The sequence below is a fragment of the Psittacula echo genome (genome assembly GCF_963264785.1).
Source record: "Psittacula echo genome assembly, chromosome: 6".
In the NCBI taxonomy this organism is placed as follows: Eukaryota; Metazoa; Chordata; class Aves; order Psittaciformes; family Psittacidae; genus Psittacula; species Psittacula echo.
Genome location: NC_137743.1, coordinates 28,606,744 through 28,620,506, shown reverse-complemented (window position 1 = coordinate 28,620,506; position 13,763 = coordinate 28,606,744). Strand labels below are relative to the sequence as shown.

The 13,763-nt window shown below is 42.3% G+C and overlaps 1 protein-coding gene across 1 annotated transcript in view; it reads left to right on the top strand.

Moving 5' to 3' along the window:
• CLASP1 (cytoplasmic linker associated protein 1) overlaps positions 1–13,763 on the top strand; it is a 175,695-nt gene that overhangs the window by 47,917 nt on the left and 114,015 nt on the right. Inside the window, exons 3-8 of the mRNA XM_080620322.1 lie at positions 100–178; positions 424–527; positions 1,015–1,106; positions 1,194–1,269; positions 4,046–4,143; positions 5,341–5,408. Of these exons, the coding sequence (XP_080476448.1) occupies positions 100–178; positions 424–527; positions 1,015–1,106; positions 1,194–1,269; positions 4,046–4,143; positions 5,341–5,408 (517 nt within the window). The remainder of the gene's footprint in view (positions 1–99; positions 179–423; positions 528–1,014; positions 1,107–1,193; positions 1,270–4,045; positions 4,144–5,340; positions 5,409–13,763) is intronic.

The window sequence follows — 13,763 nt, the reverse complement described above, 5'->3', positions numbered from 1 at the left end:
CAGGGGAGTGTGTGCCAGCACTCCCATCTCTTGGGTGTGTTGGCTGAGGCCAGAGGCAAAGTGCTGTATGCTATAACACCATCTGTCCTGTGCTTGCAGGTGGTTCTCCTGGGGATTGACATAATTTCTGCATTAGTATCCCGCTTGCAAGATCGCTTCAAGGCCCAAATTGGCACAGGTAAGGGCTCTGTGTGTGTGTGCGGAGGGGGGATGTCACCATTGTTCTTTTGGCATCTGCTGTGGCTGCTGTATACAAAAGTGGCTTTCTCTCCAGAAGAGCACTTGGGAGGCTCTTGTTGGTTTCAGGCTCTGCTGAAGGGTGGGAGGGCTGGTCTCTTCATCCAGCTGGGGAGAGAGCAGAGGGGCTGTGCCACTGTGAGTTTTCTTTGGAGGGATTTGGATGTTCACGTTTTCTTTCCTCAGTGCTGCCAAGTTTACTTGATAGGCTGGGAGACTCTAAAGACTCAGTGAGGGAGCAGGATCAGACCTTGCTGCTGAAAATCATGGAACAAGCTGCTAGCCCTCAGGTATGCTCGATAGCCTTTTGCATTGTGAGTGAGTGACTGGCTGCTTGAAAAGGAGAACTTTTCTGTCGGAGGGTTTCCTCCTGTGGCTCTGTCTGAAGTGGCTTCATCTCGCTACACCTTGTTATGAGATACTTGCTTCTCTTGGGAATGCTGTTGCATGTCAGGATACACATGGGAGTGTCAGTGGATTTCCCAAGGATGAGATGCATGGATATCAAGAGTAGTAGTTCTGGGTCTTTGGAAGGTACTGCTTTCAATAACTGAAAGTACTATTTTAACTAGTGGGGAATTACTGTGAAGTCAGCACAGAACAGAGAATGACAGATCTAAAACTGTCTTCCAACTTCTTGTCGTGTTCTGCTTGGATGGGTGTAAAGCTTACGTTTAAGCTCCAGAGATGTTATGGTATATATCTGCTGGAAGAAAGAATCTGTGTCTTCCCCACCTCCTTTCTTTCCTGTCTCACCTCATTTTCTGTCTTCCACAGTACGTGTGGGACAGGATGCTAGGAGGATTCAAACACAAGAATTTTCGGACAAGAGAAGGGATTTGCCTCTGCCTTATTGCAACACTCAATGCGTAAGTCAGAACCTCCCGCAAACCTGCATTATGTACGCAAGCCTGGTCTGTGATTCACACCAGTGCTCTCTTGTTCTTTATTCCCAGATCTGGAGCTCAGAGTTTAACACTGAGTAAGATAGTGCCACATATATGTAACTTACTTGGAGATCCAAACAGCCAGGTAAGCTTTTGGTGTGAGTCGCATCTAAAGGTTGTGCTGATTGCCTTGCTAGTAAGCAGGGCTCTGTGTTCTGCCTGGTAAATTAGCTAAAAGTGCTGCTGTGGTGAGCTCTGAACAATGCTGTTCATGAAGAGCCCTTTTTGAAGTGATTTGAAGTGTTCCCTAAACCAGCACAGCAATCACTCCAAGAGTTCAAAAGAACAACATGAATCTGTAGATGATATGAACGGAGCAGGAAACCTTTGTGGGAAGGGAACTGCTGTGATTTACAGTCTGAATGCAGGGGAGGCTGCAGGGAACCCTCTGGGCTTAGTGCAGCATCCTTCATCTTCAGAGATGAATCAGTCTGGGCAGGGAGGGCAGATGAGACCGGTTGGACAGCCAGGCTATGTGTACTGCCAGGAGCTGTACAGGAAGATTCTGAATAAGGGGTGGAAGGAAAGCAAGCTGTACTGGAACCCTAAATCAGCGATGCAAGCCAAATGAAAATATGTATTGGAAGGATTCTGTCACTTCTATATGCTTTTTGTCCTGCCCTGGACAGGACTTAACCTGAAACTAGATGAAAGTGTTACTGAGAAGGGGGAGAAAAGGAGGGAAAGCAGGGTATAAACTTGTCATACAACGTGTACTAGCAGGTTTTGAATATTCCTTTTGCCCTCCCAGCATGGGTGACACGTGATCCAGGTCTGGTGTGAGTGTTTAGCTGGAAAGAAGTACGGGGTGGCCAACTGGAGAATGGACTTGCATTGTTCAGGGAGTTAGCTGTAGTCCCACGGCTGTTGGAGCCTCCCTTTGCTGAAGAGGACTGAATGTGAAGCAACCTTCCTTTGCTGGTTGTGCCAATGGAGGATAAACCTGTTACCCCAAGAAGTTTCTGAGAAAGTTTAATATTCAGGGTCTTTCATAGTTTTGAGTTGTGACTGAGCAAGCTCTTATTCTTCAAGGGGGGGGAGTACTTGTGGCACAGACACACACCTTGGTCCTGCCATTGGTGAGCTAGTAAATGAATCAGAAAGTTGGTGAGGGCACTAACACATGCCTCTGCAGTGCCTCTTCTATGTACCTGACATAGCTCATTATCCCAGTACTCAGCTGCAAGGGGAAATGGGGCTAATCTCTTGCACCTTCTCCTGGGTTTGGTTCCTCATCCCCAGAAAGCCCGTGCACGAACTGATCAGACAAATGGCTGTCAGTGTCTCCTGGTTGAGCAGCACCTGCCCTGGGGCTCCTGGGGTCCTGAGGGTCCTGGGCTCCCCTAGGACTGCTTCTGTGCTGCTGGTGCCTTCTGAGGCTGGGGAACCTGGTGCTCGGTCAATGCTGCCCTCTCTTGGTGAGATGATGGAAAAACATATATCCAGGTCTAACGCGGCGTTTTCCCTTTTGTTGTGGACATGGAAGCTGTTCTGTTTTCAGAAAGCTGTACTCTTTTCAGAAAGAGTAGTTGTTTCTACTAGCATCTGGTATGACAACAGTATTTAAACTATGATTGGTTAATGCTCAGTTTTATTTTTGAGTAAAGCTTTGTTATTGCTGTCATAGACTAAACCCAGTGTGATAGTAGTGGCTCTCTGCCTTACCCAATGTGGGGTTTACCCAGTCGTGAAACTGTACCTCTGATTAACTTTATACACAGTCCTTCCAGATCATGCAGCCATGCCTCTGCTGGTGATGTGTGGGCATGGGCCCTAGGGCAGGGGGACTCACTTCAGGTGTGTGAGATGCCACTCACGCACCGCCACTTCTCCTCCCTGGCTGTTGGAGGCAGAGCAAGGCTGGGTTAGGGTCTGTATATCCAGAAACTGGGGGACATCAGAGGGTCTGTACTAAGCTGTGCCCAGAAGTCTTGCCTGGTTGCATACGGGGCTGGTGGGCAAAAACAAGAGAGGCAAGACCCCACTGAGTTAAGGGCTGATGTGAGTGAAGGCAGAGGTTTGGGAACTGGCAGTGACCTGCTGAATGGGAAGGCTGTGAAACACAGTGGGACCAGATGAGCGCAAGTCAAGGGTTTTGTTTTTTTGACTAGGAAGCAGGGCACGTATACCTACCTCCCTGCCCTTTGACTCCTGCCTATAGGCAATTCTAGCTTTTGCCCACAAAATAGCCTATGTCCAGTCCTGATGTGTGCTGGTGCTTTGTTAATGCCAGGCCATCTTCTAAGAAGCAGAAATGCACGGCTCTGTGAGTATTTCTATAGGCAAAGCAGATACTTTCTCTGCCTGATGGAGAAAGGGGGTTCAGTCCGAAAGGTGATACTTTAATCACATTGTGGCTCTTCTGTTGGGTGATGTGCTCAGCAATTTCTTGCAAATCAGTTTAGAAAACATGCAAAATTCATGGTGATTGATTATGCCTCCCTCCATATTTTGTTAACAGAGAAACATATGTTTGTAAGATGGCATTAAAGATTGGTTTCTTTTATAACATGCTAGCAATATAAGGTCTATTTGTGTGTGTGTCCTTACTTTTTTGATCTAGTAAATATATCTGTTGAATACAACGTGTGGAGTTTGGCAGAGGCAGCCGAGCTTCCTGTGTGTATCCGTGTGTATGGAACTTTTCGTCTTATATCTTGACTGCCATTTCAGTTAAATTAGACCTCTTGATACTGCTAATATCTGAAATGCAGGGATGGAAGCTCCTTCCTGAACACTGTGGTAATGGCTATAATGGCAACTGTTGTTGTTGAGAAATATGCAAATTTCTTCTTCCAAGGTAGGACAAGAATTTATCTAAATTACAAAGATGATTCATTTCTCTCATGTCTCGCATTCAGGTTCGAGATGCAGCAATAAACAGCCTTGTGGAAATTTACAGACATGTTGGTGAACGTGTAAGGGCTGATCTCAGTAAAAAAGGATTACCCCAGTCTCGGTAAGTTGTAATATCCTTATGTCTTCACTATTTTGGGGCTGCTTTTTATTCCCTTCCTTCCTTTAAAAGGCTTCAGGAGCAGCATGTCTGAACCTTTTCGTGGGATCAGGGTTGTTTTGTATGTGGTTTTTTTATATCATACACTCAGGTTTCCCTTAATGTAGGTCCTGTACCTTTGGCCAAGGATGCCACAGCATCTTTGGAAAACCAGTAACATAACAGATGTTAGTTAACTGATTTAAGATTTAATGTGGTGTTTTTTCTGGATGTTCTGCATGTGTAGAGGGGACTCTTCAGAGTAGCCTGCATTTATGCAGTTTAGAAGAAAAAACCAATACAATCAATATCATCAGTTCCAAGGCTTTATTAAAAATCAAAACAAACCAAAACCCAAAAAACCTGTCTCCTCAAAACCCCCAACAGACCACACCGAACAAAAATCCAACCCTAATTTCCCCCCCTCCCCAACCCCAATAAAAAAAACCCACCCCAAAACCCAAGCCCTATTCCTCTGTGTCTGCCACTTCAGGTGCAGTAAGAAGCTGCTCCATGTTTTGCCAAAACCTTCAGTGCCCAGGGTGGAGTGTGGTTAGACCTGAGGATGGAGAAGATGGCAGTGTGTCAATGCACAGAAAGAGGAGGCAAGAGGTTATTTCAGAGGTTGGGTGCACGCAAGGGTAGGCAGTACTGTTGCCTTTGTTCTCCAGTGAAAATACCTGCTGCCACAATGTGGCTGAAAGTAATAAATTCTCTGGGAAGGATTAGTGAGATGTGATAAGGATCTTCTGCTCCACCAGGCCTGTGACACAAATGAGAGAAGCATCAGGGCCAAAGATAAATGTTGGGTGAATTTTTTTTTTTTTTTTAGGGGTGGGTTTTGTGGTGTTTCTGCAAATATTTAAGATAGGTGAAGTAATAATGAACTGGAAATGCATCTAGAATTAGACATGTTATGTCTTCAGTATTATAGTATTTCCAATTATATCTTACACCTCTAGATTCAGTTGTTTCTCAGTTTTTCTTATGTGCTGTTGCATGCTGTGATACTTTTATTTTTCAAGTAACTTCCTTCTACAGTGACATTTTGGACAGTGCTCCCAATGGCCTGAGTTAAGCAAAATTTGCCCTACAGCATCTTAAGAGATTCCTAAACATTAAATTCATCTTTCATTGTGTATTTCTTTACCTTTCAAACAGGTTGAATGTAATTTTTACAAAATTTGATGAGGTCCAAAAATCTGGAAGCATGATCCAGAGTTCAAGTGGTGAGTAGGAGTATTTGCATTTTCTTCTCGTTTGTAGCAGTTTTCAGTTGGTGAGGCATTCAAATGGGCATGGACACAGAACAATCATTCTGTTAAGGGAGAAAAGTATTGGTGATCAGAAATATATACGTAGGTTTTGCAACACATAAAATTGATGTTCAGTTAATCTGCTCTGTCTTCATAGTAGTATTGGAAGGAGTTCCTTGTCAGAGACTAGTAGCTTGCTGATTTAAAAAACAAGTGTTTATTACTGCTTTTCTTATAGATGAGCTTATGAGCTAGAAAGTATTTTTAATTAAGTATCACTCATTTTTTAGGAATAGAGTTTTGAGAGAGTTCTTGGTGAGGGAATTAATTTTTTCTGCCAACAGCTGAGTAGAGCAGAGATGAAGAATATGGGTTCAGTGCTTTGGGTTCCTATCAAGCCCCCACACTCCACAAGGCCAAGAGCAGGACAGGCGATATCCCCAGTCTTTCCCACCATGCTCTCAGAAACCAGGAGAACAGAGGTGTCTCTGCTCTTTTAAATTGGAAAAAATACATTTCTCACTTGTAGGCACCATTCTTCTTGCCAAGTCAATTTTAAAAATACGGTAAACCTTATTCCTGCAGGACCTAATAAAATTGACTTATTTGAAAAGTCTGAAGTTGTATTTTGGATTATTCAGAAATGTGGTGCTATATTCTCTTACATGTTTGGGAAGATGAAGACTTAGTGCAGGTTCCTCTGTGATGGAATGGGTTAAAATTATGCCTTTGCATAACGTATTGGTACATGAAGCTTACAGTGGCAAAAAGGTGCAGTTGAGAAGCAAATGTCCATATACTTTTTTTTAAGGGGTGGGGGAATAAATATTTAATCCATTAGCAAACATCTTAAGACTTACAACCTCCAGGTGTTTGTTCTGAAATCCTAACTCTAACTGAAACAAGTAAGCACTGCTGGTCCAGCTTCTCTGCTTTCTGTTTGGCTGGGCTAAGGTAGAACTTCTGTTTTGCTAGTAGTGGAACAGAATGGGCTTTCAAAACCAGAAAGTCAATTTGATGCATCACTCCGCTATGTAGATTGCTGTGGTCTGGAGTTCGAGGAGGCAGACTTGTGCTCTCTGGTGAGAAGTATTGCTACATGGTCTTTTTAGCCATCATCCCTTTGGTGGAATGATGGCTGTGGGTGGGATTTCTGTTGGGTTTATTCTCTTGGTGGAGGGAGAAGGATTTTGGAGTTTAATGTACCTCTAGCCAAATTTAAGCTAAGTTTACAGAGGGTTTTTTTCTAGCCCAAATGAAGGTGATCTTGGTAGAAAGTAGAGTATGTCACAATGGAGTAGAAGGGTATTTAGTATGAAATATGTGGGGTACATGTAAGAATACATGTGAAGAGGAAGAAACTAGAGTTAATTTATTTGCAATGTAAGTTTTAGCTATGCAATCATTTTAGCATTCACACATCCCAGAACGGTACCAGAGACATCACTTGTGAATCCTTGGTTTTTGAGAAGTGGCTCTGATCTCCAGTCTGAACATGTGGTGTGATGTGATTCAAGGCTGCTGGCACCATGGAAAACATCAAAAGAAGCAAGATGGACAATTGGGATGACCTATTCTGGGTTGGCAGTTCTTACTGGCATCTCTTTCCAGGAAAGCAAGCCATCTGTTTTAAAATTACCAAAGAAGGATTCCATAGGAACTTTTTTTATTTTTTAAATACATGCAAGGAAAGTATCTATGCACGTTAGATCTTCTAGTTTTATTAGAATTATTTTTTCTTCTAATACCCCTTCCTCTGTCACTGTTTTGGTGAATTTGAAGACTTGATGTTCTTGCAGGTACAGTGTCTGAGACCTTAGACACACTATCTCTTGCCCTTCACTCCATTGACAGGCTTTTTGTGCTTCCTGACACAAGTACTCCTATGCTCACCACTCTGATTAATATGATCTGCTGATGTTTCACTGTCCTTGCTTGCACTGTCTGGATGCAGTCCTTAGAGTGTGTGTGTGTGTGTTAGCATTTCTCCTCTGTTGAATATCCTGTGTGGACAGTGAGACCAAAAGGAGCCTGGGGGAAGTGGAGGAGTATTAAAGGGTCAAAGAGAGCAAGGCGTGGAAAGGATAGGATATCCCATTGTTCTGCCAGAAACATTTAATCTTCCCTAACAATAAAAAAACAAAAGTCTGTAGTTGCATGAGTTATTTTTAAAGTAGCTCTTATTTGTGAAGCTAATGTGAACATAATTTATTAATACCTCTTTTTGTGTGTGTGAGGGGAGGGTTCAGTTCCTTGTAGTCCTATAGGCTTGTTTGTTGCCTCTTCCTTGCCCGCCAAGCACAGCACAAATACAGCATACATGCTCACCACATCTAACGTGTCAACAGCTCTGTGCAACTTTCAGCTTATCTTTTTGAGGTTGTGTAAGCCAGTGGAGGACACTTATCTTCACTCATGGTCACAAGTTTATTATGGCCTAAAAACACATCAAGTTTGTCAGGTTATTTGTGTCCCTGACACCTCCTGGAGCTTTTGAACAAAGGTGGCACTTTCAGCTGTTGTCAGAGTCATCAGGAAAGATGGTGATAAATATTGCACATCCAGATGATCTGCCTTTCTCAGGAAACAGCTGTCTCAGTTTTATTAATCCTCCGAGTCTGGCAGAGTCCAGCATTGATTATGGAGGCATCTGTCTCTGACTGTACTACTGCCCCTTTTAAATTATAACACCACTGGGCAAACACAGCACTAATGCTTTAACCTTATGTGTAACCTAATGTATAACCTTCATGTTACGCTGCCTGGATCAGGTGACTTCAGGCCATATGGTGCGGTTGTGCCTTGTCTTAAAAGCTCGAGTTTGTTCTCTCTGTAGCTGCCATGTACTAAGTCTAGCTAAGTCTAGGCTGCATGAGGGTCCCAGAGGTTTTGGGAGGCAGACTGTCAAATGTTTATGCAGATTGCAGGCTGTAAGCCCTTGTCAGTGTAAAATGGTGCTGTGGAAGGAGGAGAGTTAGCTCACTTGCATTGGGTTTTCTGCCTTGGGCTGCTGCCCGTGCCAGCTGCAGAACAGACCTGGCTGAAAAGTAACGTGCTTCACCCCTTGGGGCAGGCCTTCTTGTTGCTCAGGGCTAATGCATGCCTCTGAAATAGAGGTTAACTGAAGTTATATCATGACTTCCCAGCACACTAGCAGAGATCAACTCTAACTCTTTTTAAATGTGGTCTCATGGGTGAATATGGTGAATATCTACTTCTCTGGTGGGTAGCTCAGGTGGGTAACCAAGAGCAAGATGTTGGCTGAAGTGTCACTTTTAACCAAGTGCTGCCCCAGGAACACTGGAATTGTGCTGTTTACAACACGACTTGAAAGTGGTTGTCAAACCTGACTTACTGCAGAACATAGCTGAACTGGGAAGGCGGGAAAATCACTGTGGCTTCTTAAGTGGTGAAATATGGCAAAAGAACTGGTCGAAGACGAATGATGACTAAAACTGGTCTCTTAGCACCGAGGCTGCTGTTTGGGATAACAGTTTCCTCTACCAGCTCACTGAGGATTCCAGTAAAAGTAAGCAATTGGAGCAGCATTATTTGGGTATCAGGAGTAATTTGGAGATCAGCAAGTATGCTGCAAGTTGTTCATCATTTCTTAAGTAATGGTTTGCAAGTCACAAACAAACAAAAATCTTAGTCTACTAGAAAAGATGTTTCAAATAATAGGGCATTTTCTGATCCCATAAATCTAATGGATCAACTCTAAGCAGAATGTAATTTTTAAGTCTATGAAAATAATGAATGTGGTTTATATTAACTTACTTTCTGTACCATGGTCTTTTAGCGCTGCTTTGAGTTTATCTTGAATTGCTTGATAATTTTTTTGGCTAGGCTTTGTTTTTATCAGTTAGTAGTACAGGAATCAAATACGTAGTGGGGTGTGGGGGAGGTTTGCAGAGTAGTCTGAGGTGTTTCATTAAGTTGTAGGGAGGTTTTGGCACGCCTGAACTATGCTGCTTGTTGCTAGGCTACCACCAGCCTTATAGCTAGAATTGAAGTTAAAATCTATGTTGGATTTCTCTATGATTCTCAGCGCATCTTTGTTTTGTTATTTGGCATATAATTAGTCAGCTTCTTGAAGCAAAAATTATAGTTTTTTCCCCCTTTGGGCTTTCAGCAAGCTAATTATTTTTGTGTAACTGCTTTTGCTAATTATGCAGATGCCTTATTCTGGGACAAATATGTTTTCAGCATGAAAGAGCCAGTAATTGCCAGCTAGTCAGCTGCTGTATTTGTGTGGCATTGTGTGATGATCCTTAGTTGGATGTGATACAGAGAGAGGCTATTTGACATGAACAGAGACTACAAGAAATTCATGCTGTATGGGTTTCCTTGGTATTATGTCTGAAAGACCTGAACATAAAGTGTACAGTTTTTTCATGTATCTGAATTGTCTTGGTTGGAGCTGGATTTCAGAACAGATTAAGAATGAAGTAAGTGAACTACTGAGAGGTACAGGCTGATAGGAAATTATGATTCAAACCAAAGCTATTAGTAATCAAAATATTTCAGTGTTGTGGGGGGGGTTTATGCTCATGATCATTGCAATATCATAATATGACATTCCTTGATGTAAACTCCCATTTTGTTTTACATAAGTCACAATTTTGGGGAAATGATTCTACATCGGTGCATGCAGGATTACTGTGGTGGTGAGCCAGTATGGTGGTACCTGTGAGTAGAGAGGGGATTGAACTTCTTCATCTATGTTTAATTTTGACTTTACTTGGGAGAGCAAGATTTAGGGATAGTGGAGGTGGCAGTGGTCTTGGGCTGCAAGGAAATGAAAGCAGATCTTAAAGCCAGAAGTCTGGAGCTGAGATCTCCCTCACAGATACTTGCACTGAGTAAGGTGAGGAGAGGATGCAAATTCAGTAGTTGCCTCTGTAAGTTCTAAGAGTAAGCAGGTTAATCAAAACAATGCAAAAATAGCAGGTGTGATAATTCTAGTTACAGAAAGCCTATGAAGAAGGAGCAGTGTTATTCTTGAGTAGAACTACTTCTGTATTTGAAATATTATTTGAGGTAAATATGCTATTTGCTGAATGAATTCTCTTTATGAAGTTGAAAACTTGAGGCAATCAGATGGAAACTACATTCTAGATTCCTGTGTTTTGCTGGTAAGAAAGCTGAGTCATGGAGTACTATTTTGATATTTATGATAAGGAGGACAAATCACCCACATTTTTGAACCAGTTCCATGCATCTGTGGGTGTGATATTGCTTGTTTGTCAACAGATATCCAAGCAGCAGAATTACCGACTGGAATGAGGGGTGGCTGTGTTAACACAGATTGATTTAGAAGCAACAAATGTAACTCCTTGTGCAATTCAATTTCCGTTATGGCTTGTTCTGTATGAATACTGTTTTCAAGTTGAAATAGAAAATTAAATAGAAAATTAATTTCATTGATTCAGTGTTCCTGTGGCATGAAAAAAGCAAGGAAATACTTTCACTTGCACAGGGGCAGAGAGAGCAGTAATGTCCGAGTGATATTTGAATGAGTACTATTAACTGATAGCACATCCATGTGGAAGGTATGAATGAACAAGATGGGCTCTGCGCCCTTTGTATTACACAACTTTGTAAATCAGCACATTACTGCCTCCTGGATTTTAAACTCTCAAACTTAGAAGGGAGGGATGTGAGCAAGTCGGCATAGGAGGATGCATGGGGCTCAGCTGAAAGTAGGCTTTTATTTTGGAGGGGAGGTGGCAATCACTGCCTGCTAGGTCACACTGAGTGAGGGTGGAGAGTTTGCTGGTGGCTAAGTTGCTGAGAGATGTACTGTAAGGCTGCTCCTGGAGCACAGTGCTCTTCCCCAGCATCTCACTGGCACTGCAGATAATGACTACAGGGAAAGGTAGGTGCTAATGAATGTGCCATGGGGGAATGGATGGGTTTATTTGTTAGTGTCTGAACATTTGCCTGTCAGATTTCCTTTTTAATGGTGTGAAGAGATTGAGGCAATCTTGCAGTAATAGTGGAACTTTAAAAGATAGCTGTAAGCATCTGTAGCCTGGCGGCATCAAGCTCAGTTTAAGCTTTCATAAAATATGATAAATGATCTGTTTGACAGGGCAAAGGAGGAGGATGTGTGTGTATATATACAGGAACAGAACAGGTTGCGAGAGGTGAAGGACAGGTATTTTCAGATGCCCTTCCTGGTCTGTGATGTTTTTGAGTGATCCCTGAGGCTTTTATTTCCTAACTGTTCCCTCTTGGGAAGATTATTTAAATTGGTTGCAAGTACTTTTGAATTAGTATTGAATCATAGTTCCAAGAATGTGCCAAATGGAGACATGGCTGGCATTTTTTGTTTTAACTGCATTTCTGTAACAGAAAGGATATCTGCAGAAGCCAGAGGGGGGCTGAAGGGGACTAGGTGAAGTGGAAAGGCAGAGGAACTCTGTGTCTATTCACCTGTGAAGAGCTAATTTACAGCATGAAAGCATGTATTGCATTTATTTTTGGTGCATCAGAAGCCTTTGGTTTTTGTCTTAGCATTCGGAGGAAGGGATTTCTGTTAGCCATCTTTGCAAAAGCTGCATCTTTTTTCTTCCCTTTCTTCTCTCTGTTCAGTGTATCTGTTGTCCTGTTTAAATCCTTCTTACACTGTGAATGTAGTAGACTGAATTTAGGAAGTGTGAGATTGTCGGTATCTGAGTTGTATAGACTTTGGTTTTGTATTGATTTTTTTTTCTGTCTCAAAGTGCAAGTTAATTTGCAGCTTTTTTTCGTAATGGAATAGACAGTGGAAATTACCTGAGCAAATTGAATGCTGTGGAGCTGACACAATGTGCCATTCTTATGGGCAGTTCTTCATTTTAGGGGCTTGGGTCCTTTTGGAATGTTATGGTTTCACAATGGCATTTATTACACATATTTTCAGAGCAGGCAGGGGATGTGTGTGTGGTGTTACTTGTGAACAGTAAGTAAATGCCTCCCAACTCCAGGAGTAAACCACCAAAATCTATCTAGGTTGGTTCTCCTTTTCATAGTGTACTGCATCACCTGTCAATGAACGGTGTCACCATCTACAGCTGAGATACCCTTTCATTCTGGCTGCTCCTTTCCCCGTTGAAAGAGTAGTTCTTAAATTATTTTTCCAAAGTTGGAATTGTGTTGGATAATTAATGTACTTAACTGCTTGTTAAAGAAAACAAGCACATATTTGTTGTTAATGAAGCGAGATGATTTCATCATGCTGTGAACTTCTCAGCTTTGAAAGATCGGCTGGTGGAATGAAGAGCCTGGAGCCATAGTCCAGCTAGTCTTATCTGCTGGGAAATGTCTGACCTCCAGGTCACCATTGGTTGTCTGAATTGTGGTAGTAGCAAATGTCAGAAGAAAAGTAAGTGTGTAAGTTGTTAGTGCTATTGTGTCTTCTGGATTGAATCCAAAGTATCTTGATCCAAGGATTCCCTTGCAGTGAAGCAGTACACCAGAGTTACTTTGGTTATTTGTGTATCATCGCTTCCCTAACTGCTAATGGTTTTATATGAACACAGAAATGCTCTTTTGGCAAAGCTTTAGTGTATATAAGCGAACCACTCTACTGCTGCATTTCGTGGTATTTCCAACAGACATGCATGAAATGTAGGCTAGAGGAGTGGCAGCTAAATGATGAGATGGTGCTGTTTAGTGTGGACCTTGTGAGCAAAAGATCAACATGCACAATTCCATTAACACTACTGGAGGTTAAATGCATAAATAGCCTGTATTTCTGGAGATAAGCTTCTTTATGCAGGGCCTCTTCTCTTCCCCTTTGGTGAAAGTACCATGTGAATCTGAGGGACCTCAATGGTTGTCTTAGAGAACATGTTGCAAGGATGAATCTAGAGTGCAGTGTCCAAGAGTGCAGTGTCCATAAAAAAATTTGGAATGAATCAGAAAAGATCTTACACCCCTTCCCATGTAGACTGCAGTAATGTATGGTAAAGCTGTGGAGGTGATCACGTTTCAGTAATGCGTAGTAGTGTTGCTATTTCTCTGCTGTGGTTTTGTCCTCCAATTTCTTATGTGTCTTTCGGTGTCAGATTGGTTTGATCTGTAAAATAAAGCCTGAGAGCTGCAGTGGTGGTTCTTTATCTGAACCAGTTTCGTGGTATCTTCTGTGCTTCTTTGCCCAGCTGGCTCTCCATTGTAGATCTTTTGTTAGAAAGACTTTAGTGGTCAAGGCTGGAGCAATCTTAACTCCACTGACAATTTCACAGGAAAGGTCTAACTCTAAATCTCATGGTTTTGATGTTAACTTTGTCATTCATTATATACAGCATCTTCCAGGGGCAGATTTGTCAATAAGATGGTCAT